Source organism: Pelodiscus sinensis, chromosome 24 (assembly GCF_049634645.1).
Source record: "Pelodiscus sinensis isolate JC-2024 chromosome 24, ASM4963464v1, whole genome shotgun sequence".
Lineage (NCBI taxonomy): Eukaryota > Metazoa > Chordata > Testudines > Trionychidae > Pelodiscus > Pelodiscus sinensis.
Window position 1 is genome coordinate 15,552,393 of NC_134734.1, and position 23,991 is coordinate 15,576,383.

Below are 23,991 nucleotides of genomic sequence, written 5' to 3' on the forward strand. Positions count from 1 at the left end.
TCCTCATAAGTCATATGCTCCAGCCCCCTAATCATTTTGGTTGCCCTCCGCTGGACCATCTCCAATGCGTCCACATCCTTTTTGTAGTGGGGGGCCCAGAACTGGATACAATACTCCAGATGCGGCCTCACCAAAGCTGAATAAAGGGGAATGATGACATCTCTGGATCTGCTGGCAATGCTCCTCTTAATGCAACCTAATATGCCATTAGCCTTCTTGGCTACAAGGGCGCACTGTTGACTCATATCTAGCTTCTCATCCACTGTAACCCCCAGGTCATTTTCTGCAGAACTACTACTTAACCTTGTAACTATGCTTGGGATTCTTCCGTCCCAAGTGCAGGACTCTACACTTGTCTTTGTTGAACCTCATCAGATTTCTTGTGGCCCAATCCTCCAATTTGTCTAAGTCATTCTGTACCCTACCTCTGCCCTTAAGCGTATCTACCTCTCCCCCCAGCTTAGTGTCATCCGCAAACTTGCTGACGGTGCAATCCATCCCCTCATCCAGATCATTAATAAAGATATTGAACAAAACCGGTCCTAGAACCGAACCTTGGGGCACTCCGCTAGAAACCGACCGCCATCCTGACATCGAGCCATTGATCACTACCCGCTGGGCCCAGCCTTCTAGCCATCTTTCTATCCATCTTACCGTCCATTTATCCAATCCACAATCCCTTAACTTGCTGGCAAGAATATTGTGGGACACCGTATCAAAAGCCTTGCTAAAGTCAAGGTATATAACATGACTCAGTCATCTAAATAGGTTGTTGATTCTGAAACCTACTGACAACCATGTGCAAATACTGTCCACTGTATGGATGAGAGCAGGAATTCTATGTCTTAGGTAAGTCCCTGGAAGAAACTGTTGAGGCTCCAGCTAGAGGAAGGGATTTGGTTGTGGGCATCACACATTAAACAGGAGAGCCCAGAGAGCAACAAACCACCCTGACCTATGAAGATTGGGCATGTTATCAGAGGACCTGATAACAGTGTTCATCATTGCAAACCCTCCTCAGCTCTTAGCCTCTATCACACTGACCACCTCTGTTGCTGCGTGCCAGGAGACAGTGGTATGAATGTGATGGAATTAAGTACAGTGCCAAGTCTCCCCGAGCCACCCCACCCCACCCGAGAAAAAAAGAAGACACCTTTCTGGGTTTAGTAGCACACTGTGTATTATAATGTCCCATCACAGCGATATTATCCCACGTCGGACAGGCTGCTAAGAGACTGCTTTGTTTGTAATATTCAATTTAACAGCCAATGATGCGTTACAAGGTTAAAATGACAATATTCACAACACAGCACAAGCTGGTTCATATGGATGTTTGCTTTACAGGTCAGATCCTCCCTGCTGGATTGGCGAAGCAGCAGCGGATCCAGCCGTGTAGCATCTAAGCTGTCAGCGTAGAGACTGAGCAGGGAAGAGGTCCAACCATCAGCAGCACTTGATCCATTTGCCCCGCAGATCAGTCCAACGGTGGAGGGATAAAGGTATGGCAAGAGGCTTAAATAAGGGACCAGAATCTAGGCTGCTGACACCTCCCTACCCCCGCACAGGCCCCTCTCCGAGCCTTTAGCAAGGTAACCAAATCCCTCTTGATGGAAATAACCAATCCAGTTTTAATACCTTAAACCAGTTACCTGCCACTTTTTGAATACAAGAAGCCTTTGTTGAACCGTTACAAAGCAGAGGCTGATAATTACGATATAAAAATGTCACCATGCTCCCTCCCCCACCCTAAACTTCCAGCACACTGAATAACTCTTCCCAGAATATAACATTTAAATACAACTTCATAAATATTAAATCTTAAAAAAAGCTGAACTGGCTTCTTTTTTTTTTTTTTTTAAACCAGGAGGAAAGAAGAGTCGGGAGGGAAGAGAAGAGTGTGTCTAATATAGACGTTTCGTCAGGATACGAAGAGTAGCCTGTAAGTAGAGTGGAGAAAGGGGGGAATTATACTAGGGTCATTTCCAGTTGTCACTATACTGTTTCAGGTACAGGTCTCCTCAGGACTTCACTTGCAGTTTAATCTAGATGAAGAGATTCCAGAGCCCTTAGGAACTGGATGTTACTGAACGGAGACCCAGTTTCCAGCTTGACTAAGCTCCTTTGCATTTGGACACTGGCTGGCTGCCTCTGTGAGAAAGGCTGCTCTGCCTTTCAAAGATCTGGCTCTTTAAAATAAAATAATAATAATAATAATGGCTTGATCTACAGCCACTTCAAGTGTGATTGGAAAAAACCCAAAACATTCAGCCCTGATATATCAACTAACCCTCCCCTTCTAAGCCACTACATCAGGGGTCTCAAACTCCCATCCAGAGTGACAGCAATATGGCCAAGGGGAAGTGAGGAGGGGGCTATTGTTACTGGTCCCCATGCCTTGCCTCTTCCTGAAAATGTCTCCTCCCCCCCCCCCCACAGCACCGCAGGGCTTTGGGGATCATCTGTGGTGGGGGCTGTGGCTGGTGTCACGCAGTGGTAGCAATCACCCCTCTCCCACACTTCTTGCAGCGGCACTTGCTACGCTTCTCCCATGGCGTCTACCACCACGGGAAGTGTGGGGTGCAACTGCTGCTGCTGCACGGTGCCAGGCCTTCCCCTGGCCCGGTGATACCCAAAGCTGCATGCTCACTCCATGTGCCATGGGGAAGATGGCAGGAAGCAGCCAGGCTTGGGGACTGGTAATGGACAACTGCCCCCCACCCTCAGTTCTGGGCCGGATTGCACAATTGCACCAGCTGGGGCTGGCCCACAGGCCAGGAGTTTGAGACTCCTGCACTACGTTCTTCGACTTTATTAGCAACACCTGCTATAGGTACAAAACCCTTGCATGTGCAAGGGCAACAATTTTTATGTCTATTTTTTTCCTCTATAAAAAGGAAGTGGGGGCGGATTGCTGGTTTGGGGGAAGAAAGACTAAGATTCATTTACTTTTTTAAAAAAAACTTTAGTGAAAATAAAAATCAGTACAACATATGCTCAGGTTTCTAGACACGTGTCTGCAGCTGATAACTTGGTAAGAACTGCCAGAGTCTTATGTACAGCAAATGCTAAGATAATACAGCAATGCATCTTTTCAGCTGATTCAAATACACCACAGCCTTGGAATCTGAGTGCAACACACACTTTTGTTGAGGCAAAAAACCCCAAAAAGCTGTTGCTCTGCACAGAGACCCGGCAGCCACTTACATGGAGTGGCACGATGGGAATCTCTGGAGGCAGTCAGAGCAGTGTGTGCAAAAGGTAACTCTGATGCCACGAGGCAAGATCCAAGCATAAATCCAATGGGAATTTAGCTATAAAAATGCAGGTTTTACAAGTTGTGTCCCCAGAAGGGCACGTAATACTGGGGGAAGGCGGGAACCAAGCAGGATCGGTTTGGTCCATTTGCTTAAGAAACACTGAAGGCTTAAGAATGTGCCAGGCACAAAGATCTCCCCAAATCTCAGTTGCTTCTCATTCTGTGTGAGGATGAGAGACTAGAGGGTTTTTTTAAAGTAGGACAAAGCAATGCAAAAAACCTCCTGGACATCTTGAAAGCATCACACATTCAAAATCCTCCAAGCACCAAACTGTGATAAAGCACCAAGTCTTGTGAGCAGCTCTGTTCCATGTCACCGTCGCAGGATGATGCTGCAATGTCTTAAACGCATTGAGACTGCTGCACCCCCCAATTCATTTACAGAAAAGACATCCATGATCAATACCTTTCACGTGTGACCCAAAAAACAGTTGCCCTCTCCCCTCTTCTCCTTCTCTGATGGGGGGCAATTTGGGTGGAACACTGATAAAACTATTAAAAAGAATAGATATAATTGTCGCAGCCTAAAACAAACAATATGACTGAACTCAAGAAACTTAAATTAATATAAAAACCAAACACCATGTTGATCTGTTGAAAACTGTTCCAACAAGGCTCCAATGTCCATTTCCTCCGGTGTTCTCCAGAGTTGACCATTGTTCTTGCAAGGTTTGTGAGGTCCTCAATCCTAGGTAACCAACTCCCCCCGCAAATCCAGCTTTTTCTCCAGAGGACTTTGGCCTGCATGGAGCAGATCTCCTGCTCCTCCTTGGAGATGAGCAGTCTTGCTTCTGCCCGCCTTTGGAGAGAGGACAGCAGCAGAAAAACTAGATGCAACCAGCCACAGCACAGAGCTGTGTTTTAGAAGAGGAGGTTGCGCTGGACTCAGCCTTGTTAATACTATGACACTAAGTATCCCCCAGCCTTCCAGCTTCTATGAATTCTGTCCGGGTAAGATTTCTAAGATCAGCCCCAGGGGCCGAATGTTGGTTGAACTCTACGAGTAGAGAGAAATCTTCTGCTCACATCACAACTGCCCCTCTGTTATTTCACTGTAAAGAGAAAAATCAATAGGTAGCATATTCAGGGACTTTTTCAAAGCAGTCTGAGCAAATTTCTTCCTTCGAGGTACGTGCTGGGTTGCTAAGTGGTGGTGAATAAGACACTCAAGCCCCAATGGCATTTCACAAGCTCGCCTCTGAACAGGCACTACCACTCTGTGATCACTAAAGCACCACAGTAGGGGTGTGTCTAGACTACAGGGATTGTTGACAAAAGTGGCCTTTTTTCGACAAAACTATACCTGCATCTATGCTACCGCCGAATTCTGTTGACATAATGTTGACAGAACTTGGCAGTAAACCTCATTCTACGAGGAATAACGTCTTTTGTCGACAGAACTCTGTCGACAGAAGGCGTTATTACATCTACACTGTCCTTTGCATCTAACACTCATGTCGACAAAGCGCCTTGCTTTGTCGACAGAACTGGATGTAGTCTAGACGCTCTTTGTCGACAAAGCCTCTGTCGACAGTATCTGTTGGCAAAAGCCTGTAGTCTAGATGTACCCTAGGATTCGTTCCTGTCCCTGAATAGTTTCGGGCATCAGGTTCTAGGGCCTAGCAATTCTTGACCTCTCCGAGGCAGACACTGTATTAAAGTTGCTGTCTATATAAGTCATAGGTTTCGTCTATGCTTGATTGTGGTTTTATGTCCCAAATCATGCTGGTGGTTCACTTTCAGCTGAGACAGGGAAACTAGCCTGAATAATTACATTTCAATGCCCAGTAGCTCTGGGATTGGACCAGGGTACAAGAGCCCTGGTTCTAGACTGTTTTTCCATAGACCTGCTTTGGCCTGGTCACCTCTGTCCCCCAGCGTTGCCTTCTACTCCTAGTGCTCTCTGGTGCAGAGATGGCTCTCATGACAGGTCTGTCTAGCATGCAGCACAATGAGGCTTCAGTCTCAGCCAGGGTCAGTAGGTATCAAAGGAACCAAGTGATTAAGTGAGATAGTCTGTTACATTTCCAACACTCTAGGGGAACACAGCAATTAAAAAACAAATTAAACTCTTTTTAAAACTGTGACTAAGACAGCCAGACAGAGCCCTCCTCGCATCTATGGAAATGCAGGCACTTTCAAAGCTTACCTCTGTTTCTGGCACATCTTCAAATTGTTCTGTCAGTTCAGAGGAGCGTTCTGTTACAGAAGGCCCTGCAAAGCCACTGGGGAAACAGAAAAGGGGCACCTATAAAGCTATTTCTTCTAAATAAGCCTTCAACACACTTTGTGTCCCTTTGGATTTCCTAACATGCCCATGATAATATCCAAGGAATGTATAAAGCATCTCTTAAGACTCCTGTGAGATGTCCCTGACTCTATCTGCATCAGCTGGCAGAAAAAAAATAAACTGCACCCAAAAGTGACTGTGCCAGTCTGGAATCTAGCTTTCTCCTCCCTGCCCCACAAGAGTTCACTGATGTGTGACTTTCTGGCCAGAGTAGGCTGTTCCTTACCCACATTCTATGTGGATACTGCAGGGATTTTTACTCAAACAAGAACTGCCCTCATCACAGACCTGAACTATCTGAAGAGAGTTTCAGGCAAGCAGGTGGGGCCCACCGCTGGGTGTTGACTCATGTAGGGAAATGCAAAGTGGAGGCCAATTTACGTCACATGTTTCCGTTCCACAAACATTCCATCCTTAGTGTTTACACAGTTGGAGCAGTCATCTTCCCTCCCCAGGTTAACTGCTCTGTTTATTGTGTAAATGTGTATCTTAAACACTAGATGAAAATGCTTATGTTCAGATAAACCAATGGCTCCTCTTTAGAAGACTCCTTAGCACAGTGGTTTTTCAACCATCTTTCATTTGTGGACCCTTACAACATTTCAAATGGAGGAACGGACCCCTATGGAAACCTTAGTCTGTGGATCACAGATTGAAAACCACTACCCTAGCACACTGCTGGCACGTAAATAAATACTCCTATATGGAAACAGTTTTCAAGAGCCAGTGCTAGAGCAGTGTTTCTCAATGTTTTAAAACTGGCACTCCCTTATTCAAAGGGAAAAATTTTGTGATCCCCTAACATTTACGATAAAATAAGCAGTGTACCAAGGGGATACTTTAAACTGCATGTATATTTCAAGAGGCTGACAGAACTAGCCTCAAAAAGGGTCAGGGTGCATGACGAGTGAGAGTTTCTTTGCTTTCACTGTAATTTTTTTATGCATTGCAATCCCAACTATTGCCTTCTGTGACACTACCCTGGAAAAGGAGATGCATTAGCTTCCAAACCAGCCACCCCTATTCCTCCCATCTTGCAATACAGAAAGGGCAAGGTTCACGTGACCGCCTGACACCTCTTTGCGACCCAGAAGTTGAGAATCCATAGAGCAGATAGAGGGAAAATTCAACGTGGTAAATAAGGATTTTGCAGGGTACCATGAGTTACATAGGCCAGGACATGCTATTCTTATTACAGTCACTGCCTTAAAGAAAGGGCTGTGATTGTATAAGGAAAGCCACATGCTTCTGAGGTTGACAGCACTTCGGCTGTGCAGCTAATGGACCCAGGACTTGTTTGTTTCAAATGGGCTACACCTTGTCCTCTGGTGCTATGTGCATTCATCGGCAAGGTACAAAACATAGTGCTGAGGATGTTTGATGCATATAAAGTGGTCACCCTGAAAAGCTAGAGCCTCTGCTCTATAATCTTCTGTTCATACACATGTATCAGACTGGAGACACTGGAGTCCTTGTATCTGGATACAGCGGGTACCACACATCTTCCCTGACTAGATTAAGCCTCACCTATGTGAGTGGTTACTCAGAGTTGAACTAGCTACATCCTCTGCTGAGCTTTCTGAGCTGCAAACTTCCAATCCCACTGACCTACACAGAGATTAAAAGGAGAGACCCTCAGCTGGTGAATACAACATTCCAGACACTGATAACCCACATAAAAATGATATCCTAATTTTAAGGCCATTTTATTTAGTGCCACAGAATCCAGCAAAAGGATGAAGAGAGATCCCCCATCTAAAACCATGAGGAATGACAACCTATGGAACTCATTGCCACATGACACCAGTCAAACGCTATGGCCGAGTAATTTATACTTTAGTTAGCAGCACTGTTTGGGGATCTCAACGTGCTTTACAAACAGTAACTGAGTCAGTGGCAGAGCTGGGTCTAGATGCACAGGAGAGTCCTAATTTTCAGCCCCATGCTCGCTCTTTGGGACCGATCCCTCTTTCCATTTGAGGTGATACAGCATGTGAGCTGATTACCACACCTCGGAGACATTCTCCTTCCCACTTGCACAGCAGAATAGCTTGCTTTGAAACATCAGGTACTGGTTATAGCAAAAGGCAGGACACCAGACTTAATGGCTTGATCCAGTATGGCAAACTTACTTTGTCATCAGTGTTGGCCCAGGGGTACTCCACACACAGGAAGTCGTGCAGGGAGAGCCACACAGTGGCAGGCCCCAGGGCTGTGGCTTTACCCCTCACAAAGGCAGATAGGATTTGCTGTAAGCACACACTGTTACTTGGTATTGCTTACGTAGCTCTGAAGGGTGCATCGTCTTCAGTGCAGACTGCGCATGGGTAACAGCAGCATATAGCAACACTCCACAGTAGGGGAAGTAACTGTGCTGCAAAACAAGCTGAGGTGGTTCTTTTAACCTGTCATTGACAAATAGGGGGCCCATCCCCTTGTGTTTAGAACTCAAGTACAGAGAAAATTAGTGCCTTGTCTAAGTCTTCACCCTCACCTATTGGAGCAGAAGCTGAGAATTGTTCTAACTGAAGAGCTTCCAGACACATGAACTTGAACTCCCACTGACCTACACAGAGATTACAAAGGTGAAACTCCACAGAGTGGTAAATACAAAGCCACAGGCTTGCTGACTCTACAGAGAAGGAAATATTCTGGTTTAGATCCATGTAAACAATACTTATGAAATTGCCACAGTTCTAGTCTATTAATACAGCGCCCTGGGATTTGAATACAAAACCAAGACCCCCGTTTTAGCAACTCACTTGTATTTATGGGAGGCTAGAGAGGAGTAATTGCATCTCATGATTGCTCGCGGGAGTCAGGAAGGAATTGCTTTCTCCATGGGTAGCTTTGCTTCACTGGAAAAGCGTATTAATGGGTGGGTGCAAGAGGTAAGCAACAATAAATGTTCACAGGATTCCAGAATCAAGGGACCAGTGGATGCTGGGAATATTCATCTGAGATACCAGCTACATTTTTTGTTAGTCTCTAAGATGCTACAGGACTATTCATTTTTTTAAAGTTATACAAGGAGGACACCATATCGCGAAGGATCTAAGGGACCCAGGGAATATCATGTCATGCAAGGCTGACAACATGCCTTAAAGGCATTTATTGTTCCATCTATAGCAGCCTTAGACAATTTGTATCATGGCATGAACACCCCATTACAGGTATTATGTTACATACGAATTACCCATATGCCAACTACTTACTGTAAAGGGGCACATGATACGTTGGACAACAGGGCCCACTAAAAGAGGCTTCTAAGTATTTCATCTACAGACAGCAGAAGTCAAAATTCTGTTTAGAACTGAAGAGGTTTCAGGCAAAGCATGATCCTCGCCCTCACCTATTTGAGCAGATGACAGGAGCTGTTCTAGCCAAATCCTTTGGTGAGGTTTCAGATTTGTGAACTTGCACTCCCACTAACCTAAGCAGAAATCAAAGGAAAGAGACCCTCAGTGGTGAGCAAAAAAAAAAAAAAAAAAAAAGCCTCCGACATGCTGACTTCATTGAAAAGGAGAAGATCTGGTTTAAGATCCCTACAAAGAAGCATGTGGCAGATAGGCAAATTATACATTTATAATCCAATTCCAGCCCACTGGTTCTGTCCTGAACCAGCTAGATGTTGGGTTGGGCTGGTGACATTCTGCAGTCAATGGATGCTGCCCTCAGTCATAGCAGCTGTGTGCTTCCACGACTGAGACTGCCCCTTTACAGCCCTCCCAATTCTCAAACATTCTTACCCCCTTTTGCAACAATCAAGAGATTCAAGGGGCTCCTATTGTTGCTTCCTTAAAGCAGACTATGCACTTTTAAAACTCATTTTCTTCAGGCCTCATTTTCAGACGCATTAAGCACCTAGAATTCCTACTGCAAAAACACAACATTTCGGGGGGGGGGGGGGGGGGGGGGAGGGAAGGGGGGGGGGAGGAATTCTGTCATCCCTGCTTGCTACTACACTCATGTTCTCCTGCATGTCATTTTTTTAGTGACATTTCTCCAAATCATCTACTGTAAAAGATTTCAAATGATCAAGTAAAAAGCCAAAGCTGCTACACAGGTCCAGCAAGCAGCTGGAAGGCCAAGATGACTCACAGCCTTACAAAGCAAGAGGATGCAACATTGTCTCATCTTCAAACACAACACTGCATGTTAATGGTGTTACAATGATCCTTTGCACATTTGTAACTGATGGTACTAAGCCTGTCTGGCATGCGATGATTGCCCAAAGACATGGGTACGTCTGACACGCATGCCAAAAGCAGAAACATCCATGAAAGCATCAGGCATCCGCCCTGTGACAAGCTCGGAGCCTGCATGGGAGAGTTCTGCTATCTGCAACGATGTGTTTCATGTAAAGTTACCTGTTTGCTGGAGAGTTAAGGCCTCCGCTGCCCAAGGAGGAAGTGGACAAGGTTGTTGCTATGGAATCACTGTTAGCTTCGTCTACTGGAGGAGTTCTGGGAAGGAGATCGGGCCGGCCAAGGTGGGAACCTGGGAGTGCGGAAGAGAAGAGCAGAGCAAATAGCTCAATTATCTACATAATTAATAGCATCCCTGGCATGGGCATCGATAACTAATCACTTGCCAAGATCTTCTGCTGCATCATGTTATACAAGACATCATGCAGGAAATGACACAACGGAATGGCCCAGTCTCCATTTTTAGTGAAGCCAGCTCTTTGTGGTACCTTCGCTATACTAAAAGTTTCACCAACATGCTATATTTGAACAATATCACTTAGGCTAGTCACATAGGAATTACTGTACTGGATTGGACCAGTGCTAGATACTTCAGAGGATGGGGTAATAGGTCTGCTGACACGGGATAAACCACTCCTGACCACATCAGTTCTCCTCCAGACCACTAAAAGTTAAAGATAATCTTAAACCTTGAAAGCATGAGGTTTAAAATCCCTTCCAGAATTTATAACAAGAATATCCAGTTGTAATTCATCTAGGTGTCCAATTCCTTTTTGCTTCCTGCTAAAATAGTTCTTAGTCTCAATCACTTCCTGTAGCAGCAAGTGAGCTAAGTATACATTGTATTGAAAAGTCTCTTTACTGTTCCACTATTAATGCAAAATCTACATTGGCAGGTCCCCAATGGGCTGAAAGACACATTGCATGAAAGTCTGGCAACTCTAGGCCATCTGAAGACAATTCAGAATGCCACACCCCTTGAGCTACACAATATATTAATGGCTGCATCTGAGTCCTGGGTAGCTGCAATTAGACCAGAGATCCCAGAACGATGATGCTCTAGCAAGCGTGCAGACTTGGACAGCATGTACTGAATTGCCCCCCAGTCTAATCAGCGGAGATCTTTGCTCAGAAACATCTGGGCTGAAGAGAGCTTTTTTCACAGGTGGTTGTTTTTTGTTTTTGTTTTTTTTAAAGAAGGAAAGCAATTCCTGCCATCTGGGTTTTCTAGTGTTGGCACCAACCTTGCTCCACGTCTGCTTCGGTTGTTACTTGTGCTTTAGTCTCACATGATGAATGCGACTGGGAAGGGACTCCGCCCTGACCCGTCCTCCGAGGAACGGTTGTGCCAGACCGGCTCTTTTTGGAAGGGGAAAGTTTTACTTAAAGACAAAGGCAAAGGAAGAAAAGTCTTACTTGATATCACCTTTTTCCAGAAAAAGAAACAGAACATCTTACATAGCAACATCCATAACCTTCGCCTGTCATTTAATGATAAAGTATTGCTCTCTGAAGAAAGCCGATGGCTGAAAGACCCTCTCTTAGAGGAGTTGTCAGTCATGGACTCTGGGGCAGGAACCCCGACACAGCACAAGTTTCCTACCAATCAAACACACTTCCATTCATACCCTCTCCTGCCTTCGGCAGCCTCCTCGGATCCCACCTGTGAAGAGATACTCACATGGTATTTTCTTGAAGGCAGTGTTGCACATGAATCGTTGAAACCGCTCTGCATAGAAGCTGGGCCTATGCACAGATACAGTGTCCTGAAAAGACCAAAGGGACAAAAGTTATATATTTAACTAGGGCTAAGCAGAATTCTAAGACAGCATGGATTTCTTTTAGAGCAGCTTAATGTTTGGAACACATATGGTCACACAATATTAAAGGCACCTTTATAAATGATGTATAAACAATTAATAAAGTGATTAATAGATACTGAAAGCATGAGTAGTATGTGTTAAAGGCAACAGTTGAAGATATTACAGTTGGTTATAAGCAAGCTATTATTAGCATGGACTAACAATTGATTGTACATTTATTATCAATCACTTGTTGCTCTTTATAAATGTATCTTTAATATAAGGTGTGCCCCCACCACTTCCAGCATCACCCCCTGCCACTATAGAAGCAGCAGAGAAAAGCTGCAGAGAAACATGTCACTGCGCAGCCATTCCCCCAGCTGGGATTGGGGGAGGGAGCGGCAGCACACAGAACTACTTCTTCCTCCATACCATGGGTGTTCCTGCATTAGGGACACCTGCAGGACCAGGGTTCAAATGTATTGCTGTCAGGTAATTTAAGAATCCAAGAATAACATTCTTGCTACTTACCCCATCGTGCACCAATGCTTTCCACGAGTGCTCCAACTTCTTAACAAATCTGAAGTGAGATTTGAAAACAGTGAACAGTAATTTTCACACTTAAGCTTTTGTAATCTCTGTTAGTAAATTACATTCATTGCTGACATCTGGCTCCTTAACACTGACAGATAGAAAAAGGTACATTTCTGTTATAAGCCAAATTTCCAGATCTACTTAAAAGAATCTAAACATTCAGTAGCAGTTTTATGTTTTAGGGGGAGAGATTTTAAGAGTCAGAGAGATAATGCCCATTGACTTTTAATGGGAGCTTTTTACATGAATCCTAGGGATATTACCCGTGTACCTGTGTGCTTGGTTAGCTGATTATCAGAGGCGTGTAACCGCCCAGACTTAAGCAGCTGCAGTGCGGGGGGGGGGGGGGGGGAGGGGGGGGGGGAGAGACTGGTTCTTGCCAGCTTAAAAGTGGATTCCCCATGAGCATCAACTCCTTTAGAGCCGCCTGCCTGAGGACGGAGGAGACGAAAGGAGGCACCAGAGAGCACTGGCTCCCACCCGCCCCTCGTGTGTAAACATGTAAGCACTGAAATTTTCAGCAGTTACACATTTACAGAAATAAATTCATTTTAACATTCTTAATTTATCCTTAGACTTTTTTTTTTTTAAGTTAGCTAGAATTCCCAGCTATGCGCATAGGTGCTGGAACTAAAGTTGCGGGGGATGCAGCAGCACTCCCGGACTTGAAGTGGTTTCCCATTGTACAGAGTTTACAGTTTGGTTCAATGGCTCTTAGCACCTCCACTATACAAGTTGTTCCCCAACCACTGCCTATGCACCACCTTGACATGAACGCTACAAACATCTGAGCCAAGTCACACAGCTATTTTTCCTTCCCAAGGGAAGACGCAATTTAAAGCTACCACCTATTTTTCTTTGCCACTTCCTGCACACTCCCTGTAGCATAATCACCGAGTCTAAGAAAAACCTGTCCTGTAAGCCCAAGCCTGTACTCTGAAACTGAATAAACGAGGTATAAAGGTCCAGGGTAGCATTCAAGGATTTCAGTTTATGAAAAATGTCAAAGAAGAAATGGGGCAAGAAAACTAAACACTGTTTGTAGTTTTCAGCAAAAGAGTCAGTCTCAGACAGATGAAACCAAACAGGGCCAATTTTATTACTGGATGTTTACTTTATCCATCCTTGACAACATACAGCTATTTAAAAATGCTTACCTGTAGGACTGTAGCACATCAATGATACCAATATATAAAAGCAGTCTCTCTCCCTTGGAATTCCGGGCCGGAATGCCTCCCATTCTAGAAAACAAAACAGGAACCATGATGCAGGCTTTACCCCGACCTAAACATTTTCACTCTACACAACTCAGCCTTGTAGGGGATAAATGGATTAACAAGTGGCAACATGCAGAGAACATCTACTGCTGAGCTAACAAACTCCAGTGAAGACAAATCAGAGCTAAATGCTACGTCAGTAAATGACCAAACACGCTAAGAGTTTATTCCTGCTTTCTGTGCATTTGTCTATTTTACTGAAAATGTGGGTTGGTTAATAGATAACTGTAACCCTAAGAACACCCTGGAGTATTTCAATTGGCCCCTGTTAGAGACAGGTCTGATCCACTACAGCACTTCCTATGATCTGTGGAGGGGATACTTAAGGTTCTGCTGGTTTGTGTGTTTTTCAACTTCCAGGTGTTGTACAGACATATTAATCCTCACAAATCCCTGAGGCTGGTAAGCATCCTGCTTTCACTGGTCAAGGAAGCAGAGGCACGGAGGACTTCAGTGACTTACTCAAGATAAGGAACTGAAACCAGAACTCAGGAATACTGAACCCTTCTCTCCCCCCCACCCCCCCTCTCAGATTCGGTTCCCTACTTCATACTCCTGCCACAACTCATTGACTCTGTGGTCCAGACTTGGTACCTAAATCACACCTTCCTTGTCAATCCCTGAATTTTACCCCAAGGAACTAGCCTTTTTAATTTGAAAGATCAGCGCAGACGTACTGGTCATCAGTCTCTATGGTGCCACCTCGCCGGGCCTCTCCTTGGATCGACTCCATAGCCGTGGAGTAGAGAGCTTTCTGGGCAGCTGGCCTCCGCGTGTCCGACTGGGACGTCCCATCCATTATTGCACGCTCTCTCTGAGCCTGATCAATGTTATGCACTGCCACAAGCAAACTATAATCCATGATTTTAAAACTCTGTAGAACCTGGACAGAAAGCCAATGCAGCACCATTTACAAGAGTTGAGTGATTCGTTAAACTATTCCAGTTTTATTCACACACTAAGGGGACGGCCTCTATATAGCCTTTAGTAATTTTCACCCACAAATCTCAATGAGCAGCTTTACAAAAGAAGGTACATATCAGTATCTTTCGTCTACAGGCATGGCAACTGGGAAAATTATTTGTGCAGGGCTGGGCTGGATACCAGATCAGTTGCAGGCACAGATCTTGGGTCCTCTGACTCTCAGTCTGGTGTCCTAGCCACTGGAGCGCACAGCTGCCCTAAAAAGTAGGACTCCTTTAGGTACTATAAAAGATGTAAGACATTGTTGGGTGGGAGACATACATTTGACTGTTCAGGGGACTGGGAAGGGGAGACAGCACTTTACCCTCTAGATTATGGATCTGAATTTTACTCAACTTGGAAATGTCGGAACACGCAAAAGGAGCCTGTGGTCTGTTCCATACCCAGTGGGCATCACCACATAAATGCCAAGCCATTAGCTCTGTAGCTGGAGACATGGCTGAGGTGCTAAAGATTGAATGGACCATGGCAGCTAAGTCCCCTGGGTCAGAAATGAGTTGTACAGAGAGGGCAATGTTTGGAGGGGTAACTGCATTGCAGCTGCCTGGACTGTGTCTTTCTGGAGACAGAGACACACCTTTCACTTAAAAACTGCATCCCAGAGTTACTGGACTCTAGAAACACAAGAAAACGCAACAGGATAAATGGCTTTGCAGCTACCCTGGGGCATGCACATTTCAAAAGGTGCGAAACTAATCCACAGGGAAGGCCTCAATTCAGCCTGCCTCACCCTTCACTTACCAAACAATCTCTCTGTAGTGTTTTGCACAAAGCATTGTACATGTCAGAGTCTAGGAACAGGCCATCAGGGATGTCCTGCATAAAATCCAGGTCTTTGTATGTTGGGAAGACCTTCTCCCGCTCCTTCTGGGATGCTCGACGCTTATAGGTGGAGCCTTTCAAGTCATACTTCAGGTGCATTTTCACAGAGCGGGGCAGCAGGTTGTTCATCACTACAATGCGGATGTTCTTCCCTCCGGCCTGCACACAGTACAGGCCATAGAACTTAGGCAGCAGCGTCCGAGGATTCTGATTCAAGTTCTAAATGCCCAAAGACAGAAGACACAACTTCAGAGTCCAAGCAACTCCCTAAATTCACAGTGCTCTTTGCTAGCGTATCCGAACCACAAAACACTGTCTGGGATCCAAAGTGATTATCAGGAAAGCAACAAATCTGGGATGGATGAACTTTGGGCATAAATGGATAATTCTAGGATAAGAAATGTTTTCTCTGCATGTGTCACATGCAGCTTTTGTAGACAAGGAATATGCACCTTCATCCATACATTTATCTGCTAGAGCCCATCTGTGGCAGCCATCAGGGCAAAGGAGGAATTTTTGTGCGTAGTCCTTTTAGTTTTCCACTCGCTCCTCTAGCTAAGATCTTGCCAGATCTCATGCTAAGTGGAACAAGGGAGGGTGCATACTGGAATGAGACACCCCTAAAATCCAGATGGTTGCAGAAACTAGCATTGATCCAGTATCCCAGTCCAGTATTATGGGCAAAGAATTGGTACTGCCACGAGTAGTATTAAATAATGCGTGTATTAAGAATTCCATGGCACTTTTCAACCCCAGGGACATTATCCTGGCCAAATTCCCACTTAGAGGCAGTTAGTAAAGGATTCTGGCACTATTTACCATCTCTAGTGGAGCTGTGTATATATTATATGTTGGGATTGGATTGAATTCTGTTCTAGAACTAACAGGGCCCACTATTCTACTTACGATTACATTTTAATCATTTTAGACAGACACTCAGGCCCTGAAATACAGGCATGTTCAAGTTAAACAACAAAGTGGTGTTTGTTGGGCAGCACTGAGAGATGAAAGAGAACGTCCAGAAGGGGAAAAGGAAATAAGGAGCTTTGCTATCTTTGCATATCCGGGGTGTGAGCTTCTCACACAAACACTGACAGAGCAGACACACACACAGCTATTCAACCATGAAGAATCTAGCAGTGCAAGCCTGAATGCCGGGCGGGTCCCTTTTAGGGATGCCGGCACTCTTCAAAACAATCCAAATGAGTAGGCCTGGTGCAAATGTCCCGGTGCTGGCTGAGGAAATCCAGCAGCCTTTATTAGTCACATACCAGAGGGTGTATCAGCATTAGTCAGCAGAGGCAAAAATGGAGTTGACCAAAGGGCTCAGGTCCAGATTTTCAGAGGCACTGAGCATGTATCCTTGCAGCAAATGGGAATCGAGCGTGCTTAGCACCTCTGAAAATATGGCTTTGAGATCAGATGTTAACCTGCTGGACAGAATGTCACCTGCCAGTTAACGTTGCCATTTTCTGCTGGCAGAGAAACACCATTACAACCTGTACAGAAAGATCACTCAAGCAACTTACCATATAGTAACCTGGCAGCAACTTTTGCAAGAACTCTGCTTCTTTGTGCTGAACTGTTTTAATGATGAACTCGTCATCACTGGATACATAGAAGAGGGAACCGCTAGCCCCAGAGTTCGAGAGCTCAATGAGTGGCTCACTGCAGAGTGAGTACTGAGGGGGTGAGTTAAAAAGCAAAAGCATAAGATAAACAAGAAACAAAGCACAGGCATCTTTATCGATACTATAACTGCAGGGTCAACTCGAGCGGCTGAGTATGTAGAGATGGAGCCATTTTACACACACACACACACACACACACACACACACACACACACACACACACACTCTCCCTCTCCCTCTCTCCCCCCCCCTCCCCCTCCCCTGCAAAGCACTTTGAGCCGCTTCAGTGACCTGCATCATATATTGCCCACAAACTGAAAAATACGCAATTGAGTACATACACTATTCATTGTGTTAGATAAACTGGAGATGTTAGAAGCATGTAGGGATCTAGCATAGGAAGTCATGACACAGCTTTCAGAGTAGGCGAAGCATCAAGCAGGACTATCTCTGGAATCTGTGGCTCTCAGGTCAGTGCAATCTGTCATCCGTAACTTTGTGCTAGAACAGGTTTTGTTTGGCGAGATTACAGGTAGGCATGGAGATGTCACTGTAAGCATGTGACATCTCAGCAGCTTCCTGCCCCACCTTTGGGAGGCTCTCTGACTAGACCAGGACCACTAGGCTAGTACAATTACTTACTATGTAAAGGAATGTATCAGAGGGGTAGCCGTGTTAGTCTGAATCTGCAAAAGCGGCGAGGAGTCCTGTGGCACCTTAGAGACTAACTGAAATGTAGGAGCATAAGCTTTCGTGGGCAAAGACCCACTTGGTCAGATGCATCTGACGAAGTGGGTCTTTGCCCACGAAAGCTTATGCTCCTACACTTCAGTTAGTCTCTAAGGTGCCACAGGACTCCTCGCCGCTTATGTAAAGGAATGGTTTGATTCCTGCCATTGAAGCTACTGTCCCACTGATCAGCTAAGGGGCAACATCTTCTGGCCATCCAATGGGCCCTTTAAGCAAGGAACACACCTAATTTGTATAAACTTGAAGTGGAGGCAGTTGTTCTTCCTTCTAATACAGTGCATGGTGCAGAGATCATTTGGCTCCTTGTGTACACTTCCATTTCCATTCCAGCAGCCTAAACGGCACATCACAGATGGGAGATGCATAACAGAATTCTGTGGGCTGCATTTGGCCATGTGAATTCTATGGGCTACAGGCATTGCTTTGACCACCCCTAGTTTAGGCAGTGGCTGCAAGAGAGCTGACAGAGGGTCCAGGCTAGAAGAGGCCACATGAGACTCTCCTATGAAGCGCGATCACAATGGATTTGTTATAGAACACTACATGGAGGTTCAGAATATGCTGCTGAGAATCTGACAGTCAGACCAAGCAGGTCTCATATATCCACTCAAGAACAAGGCAATAGATCTCAATAGGGATCAATATTAAACTGCCCACATGAGAAGAACTGGCTATCAGTGCAGTCCCAGCCAAGGGCTTTTTGGTCCCCCCCCAATAAACTTTATTTATGAAAGGCAAACACAAAGCAGGAGTGAAGCTGGGACAACATCCATGGGTAGAGCCCTGCAAATCTGCAGGTATCAGCATCCATGGATGTGGATGCCAATATCCGTGTCTCATTTTTGCAGATTCAGATGTGGATACACATTTTATAATCGTGCAAAGCTCTATCCCAAGGGTCTGCAACCTTTCCAAAGTGGCATGCCAAGATTTAACCCTCCCGAGCTGGGCTGCGCCATTCTCTTGGCGGCGGGGGGGGGGGAGGGGGGAGAAAGGAAGGCTCTCTCCACCATGAACCCTGCTTGGTCTCCTGCCCTGGCTCTGCTCCAGCTTTTTCTGTGGGGAGGGAAGGAGCAGCGTGCGCACACTTCCTTGCACTTGGGTGGAGGATCTGGGTGGGAGGTGGGGAGCAGAAGCAGGCTGAAAGTAGGGTGTCTGACCAGGGGAGAGGGGACAGGAGCAGGCTGTGGGTAGGTGTCTGGCTGGGGGGAAGAGATCAAGAGCAGGGTGGGGGTGCAGGGTCTCGGCGTGGGGAGGTGGAATGGGCGCAGGGTCTGGGTGGCCCTTACTTTTTTTTCCCCTCCAGTGTCTGTAACAGGGTTTAGTTATTGTAACAGTCACTCCCATGTGGCAGCCAGACGCTGCTCCACACACAGAATAAGTTACTGGCCCATGGGCCGAGTGTGGAATGGAGGCCATGCCTCGCCAGGATGGCAGGGAGTCCGGCCGGCAGTTCCGGGCAGGCTGACCAGGATCCAGTCTGCTGGCACCTGGATGATGGACTCCAGCAGCCCCACGGGGCTCTCTGGCGGGTACAAGCACACAGCACGTGGAGCAGCAGGAACATGGCCAGGACAGCCACGCGTTCTTCACAGGCATGAGAGAAGCTGGGTCTGCTTTTGCCCCCTGTGCTGCTCTCAGGCTCTCTGTCCCAGGCATGGCTTCCCGCTGCTCCATTAGCCAGATTCTGGCCAACAGAGCAGCGGGAAAAACCTGCAGGCAACTTGCTGGTGCGCTGCTTTGCTCCTCCAGCTGGGGGAGGGGGAGCACGCCCGCATGTGTGGAGCCATTTGTGGCTCAGGCTTTTTCCCCCGATTGCACAGTGAGGCTCGGGGCTTTCTCCACTCCTCCACCCCCGTGTACCATTGAAAATCATCTTGCGTGCCACTTACGGCACGCGTGCTAGACACATTGCTGACCCCTGCTCTATCCATCGGTGCGCGCACGGATGTTGGGAGTGGGACAGGATAGGTTCATTTACACTGGAGAATGAAGGAAAAATACCAGTTATTAACTATGACGGACATAAAACTGGCTTCCCCAATGACTTACCAGATAGTCATCTGGCCGTATTCCAAACAGTTCACGGAAGTAGCGAAATGCTACAGGAGCATAGGTTTTAAACCGGAAGTCATTGTAGTGATGAGCTGGAGTCAGGTTACTCCCTTCGCTGTGGGGGCGGGAAACAGGTAGTTAGAAATACACACAAGTTCTTCACAGGCCTTTCGTAAAAATAATGAAGTACTACCCCAAGCCAATTTTCTGCAACCCCAAAACACAGGGCAAGTTTAATACCTTAAAATCAGTGATTCTCAACCTATTTACCATTGTGGGGCGCATCCATTACTAAGTGTATGGCCCTGAGGATATCACATGATCCGTAGCTCTGTGCTGATAGGGCCCCAGGTTGAGAACTGCCTTAAATTCTCTTTCATTAACCTTGCCTCAGCTCCAGCAAGTACTCTTCTACCATATATAATGTTAGCACAATCTTTGTTGAATGCTTGCGCTAATGCAAAGACTGAGTAATACTTAAAATTAGGGCCTGAGTACATTCTGTTGTGTGGTTGATGCATCAACTAGCACAGAGCCAGCCACTATACCAGTGGTATTCAAACTATGGGTTATGGATTGTCAGGCACTGCGTCTCGTTGCTGTAGGGGGATCAGGTGAGCAGTAGCGGTGCTGAGGCAGGCTACCTGCCTGTCCTGGCACCGCAGACTGCGCTGAAACCCAGAGCAGCTGGTAGCAGGCCCAGCTCCTAGGTGAGGAGGGAAAAGGGCTCTGTGCACTGCCCCTGCCCTGAGCACTAGCTCTACACTCCCATTGGCTGAGAATCTACTGCTGGCTGCTTCTGGGGGTGGCATGGTCTGCAGTGCCAGAAGAAGCAGGAAGCTGCCTTAGCACCCTCGCTGCACCGCTGACTGAGAGCCACTCAAAGTAAGCGCCTCCTGGCCCAGCCCTGACCACCTTGCCCGCAGAGCCAGAGCCCCCTTCTATACCTCAAAGCTCTAATCCTCAGCCCCATTCTGGAGCTTGCACTCCAGTCAATTATGTTGGGTCACGGTCATCAACAATTTTCTTCAACTGGATCATGAGAAAAAGTATGAAAACCTACACTACTGTGTGCTTTGGGGAAGGTTTAAGGAATTGGTGTTGCTTTCTTCTCTTAACATCGCTAACTTGCAGGTAAACTAACAGTACAATCTCGTAAACTACAGGAAGACTCATCTTGAAGTGGATAACCTTAAGTAAAAGCATTTCACAGAACAGCAAGCGAGCACGCACCCTGGGAAGAAAATACTTTCTACTACGTAGAAGTCTTGCATGAGAACATCTCGCTCTGGTTTGGTGCTCAAGCTTCCCACCGTGTGGGTGATACCCAGCTGAATGGCACCTTTCAAGGCAGATGACGTAGTCTGGAAGGGAGAAGGAAACAAGAAGTGAAACATCTCTGTCATGGAGCAGCAGGTTCCAAATTGGAACAAAGGGGCTCAAGTGGATGGCCATCTTCAAGCAAAAATAAGCTCCAATTTAAAATAGCATCCTTCCAACAGGCACTGATTAGATGGTATTTTTGTCCCCTATAATCCCGGTTACCTCTCTTTGGTTCCCTCTAGCTGGCCAACCGAGTCTTTGGCTGCTTATTTTCATGTCATCTACTCTATGATAAGCATACAACTGATTACAATGTAGCAAGATCAAATAAAAGGGACTCTCTTCAGAATATTTAAGATGCTTCCGAACTAAGGTGACGAGGGCCCTGTATTACATTCATTTGAAGAGCAGATGATATAAGACTAGCTTTTGCTATATACTGGGGATGGGGATACTGTTACATTCCTGACAAAGCCCTAACAATTCTTTCCAACTCATTTTATCCCCCTTTTGCAGTATTGCTTCCCGAGAAGACTTATGCTGTAGCTACCATCCACCTGGCTTCCTGAAGACTGCATTCACCTCCTTCCAAGGTTTTCATTTCCACTCCTTACAATGATTGAGGACCTGGCTATGGAACAGTAACTACCCTCTTTCCTTAGGAAGTAAATGATCATGGAGCAGGTACATTATCTCAATCTCCTGAGACCTAAGTTTGCACAGTCAGAAGGCCTAAGCATAGACTCTAGTCTTCCTCAAGGCAATGTAGAGTACCACCAAGCTAGTCATCAAAATAACCTATCTCCACAGAATACACACTTCTGGGTTTCTGGCCTTTGGTCTCTGCTTCTCCACCTATTCCTATGCTAGGTTTGTCACTCATAAGCAATAAAAAGAGTATTGCAGAATTCAAGGATTTTTTTTTTTTACAATGTTCAAGATAATGTTTATTTTAAAGCTTTTTGTCTTATTTTGATCCATTTACTTTTTCGCAGTTTCAGGAAATTATGGGGGGGAGGAGTCAGACAATTATTTAACGACAGCAGATGTTGAGATTCAAAAAGCTTTAGCTTTTCAACTGTCAAAACACAAACCGTCAACATATATAAAGCAAAAATCACACTCCAATAAATTATCAAGCAGCATTTTTCTTTGCCTCTTTCAAGCGTCTGTCATTGATGGAAACATTTACTGCACACCCACTAAAGGATAAAACTGGTGTTTATTGATAAAAATCTGCCTAGCTGGCCATTAGAGTTTTAAAAACAAACCATAGTGAGGGCACAAGCTTTGCTCTTGTGGCCTGTGCATAAATTGCCAGAGAACAATGCAGTATTATATTCCCGTGGCAGCTATCTGCACCTGCCTATAGAGCGCGTGATTTTTTTGTCTTAGGCCACTGACACTTGCTTAGTTCTAGTTTCTGCAACAAACAGGTGAATCTTTCAGAATGATGCAGATAAGATCTGTTTGACAACTACCGAAGTTACAAAGCTCCTGTCAATTCCCTGCCTATAAAACATAATCCCATTGCAAAGGCTGTTAAAACTATGGTAGAACAGATGCAAGTTGTATTTGTGTGAAGTGAAGTTCATGGACACTGTATTCTGCTTACATACAAGGCAACTCAACTGAAAACAAAATCTTGAGCAGTGACTCAGTAGGTGATACTTAAAAAACAACAAATGGTCTGGTAGCACTTTAAAGACTAACAAAACATGTAGATGGTATCATGAGCTTTCGTGGGCACTTCATCTGAAGAAGTGGGCTGAGCCCACAAAATCTCATGATACCATTTATGCATTTTGTTTGTTTTTAAAATGATACCAGGCTATTTGTTGTTTTTTAAGTTTTTCCTATTACAGACTAACTCGGCTACCCTTCTGAAGAATCAGTAGGTGATGTGCTTCAGACAGCCAGTATCGAACCAATACCCCACCAAGGTGTTAAGGGACACTGTACATCTCATAAATTACCATGTTTCAGGATATCGTAAGATCAAGGTACTTTGTGGTCAAGGTTAAAATCTTTCACACACTAATTTGGGCAAGTACCTTTTGTCTTACTTAGATTTCTCCTCCATTGCTTCTAAAATGAATGGTTTTCATTTGAGTATATACAAAATCTTTCAAAGATAAATACATGTATTTCCCGTTTATTTCAGTCGTACCTAAGGGCCAGCCAAGAATGAAACTCCATAGTGCTAAGCACTGTATACATTCAGAAACAGAGGGTGAGAAAAGAACACTCAAGCAGTGCGGACAGTGTGATAGCAGCAAACAGGTTCCATTATTATTATTTTTGGTGGTGGATATAGCTAAGAAAGGATCTGTTAATGGAAAGAAATGGGAAGAGGGTGAGAGGGACAGAGCAGAAGAAAGCAAATGGAGATGGAGTAAGAAACCTGTCCAAGTTGACACAATAAATGACAGAAGAATAGAACTCATGGTTTTTCCTGATTCCATCTAAACCACTTCATAGCATCCCTTTAACTTTCTTTCCTAACCAGGGGCTGGGATGTGCCCAAGGCAGATTTCTCTCAGTCTGCCTAGGGCATTGAAACACAATTCTCCTAAATACCTTCTTACCTTTTAAGACTAATATTGCTTAAAAATCCATGCAAACTCAGCATACACATTACTGCTCATACCTAAAAGTTAGTTTAACTTTGAAGATAAAGGAACTATAAACACCAGCTTGACATTGCTGCATTATCTAGGGAGCAAAGAGAGGTTGCCATTAAGCCGTGTGCATTTTTTTACTCATAAATACAGTAGTCACCTGCTTGTTTACAACTGTTTTAACAAGGGCAGAGAGAATAAATTAATCAACATATTGCCTCAGGGAAACGAGGAAGAGACAAAGCCATAACAACAACTTAAGCCAGGAGAACCTGTTAGTCATTTCCAGGTAACCCCATTAGGAGTCCCTCTGTTACT

The 23,991-nt window shown here is 45.3% G+C and overlaps 1 protein-coding gene across 9 annotated transcripts in view; it reads right to left on the reverse strand.

Moving 5' to 3' along the window:
* The window catches only part of LOC102450458 (26S proteasome non-ATPase regulatory subunit 4), a 69,467-nt gene that overhangs the window by 26,097 nt on the left and 19,379 nt on the right, over positions 1 to 23,991 (reverse strand). For 2 of the 9 annotated variants that reach the window (XM_075907811.1, XM_075907812.1), the window contains 15 exons: positions 20,963 to 21,093; positions 19,727 to 19,844; positions 16,823 to 16,975; positions 15,213 to 15,512; positions 14,165 to 14,370; positions 13,368 to 13,451; positions 12,148 to 12,196; positions 11,496 to 11,580; positions 11,059 to 11,196; positions 9,977 to 10,106; positions 8,959 to 9,039; positions 8,101 to 8,172; positions 7,134 to 7,214; positions 5,466 to 5,541; positions 2,942 to 4,368 (listed from right to left, as the gene is read on the reverse strand). In XM_075907811.1, the coding sequence (XP_075763926.1) occupies positions 4,366 to 4,368; positions 5,466 to 5,541; positions 7,134 to 7,214; positions 8,101 to 8,172; positions 8,959 to 9,039; positions 9,977 to 10,106; positions 11,059 to 11,196; positions 11,496 to 11,580; positions 12,148 to 12,196; positions 13,368 to 13,451; positions 14,165 to 14,370; positions 15,213 to 15,512; positions 16,823 to 16,975; positions 19,727 to 19,844; positions 20,963 to 21,093 (1,707 nt within the window). In that variant the 3' untranslated portion in view covers positions 2,942 to 4,365. Of the gene's footprint in view, positions 1 to 2,941; positions 4,369 to 5,461; positions 5,542 to 7,133; positions 7,215 to 7,738; positions 8,173 to 8,368; positions 8,465 to 8,958; positions 9,040 to 9,976; positions 10,107 to 11,058; positions 11,197 to 11,495; positions 11,581 to 12,147; positions 12,197 to 13,367; positions 13,452 to 14,164; positions 14,371 to 15,212; positions 15,513 to 16,822; positions 16,976 to 19,726; positions 19,845 to 20,962; positions 21,094 to 23,991 lie in introns of those variants that run through there. The other 7 variants (XR_012897480.1, XM_075907813.1, XR_012897479.1 and 4 more) reach the window with 7 other exon arrangements.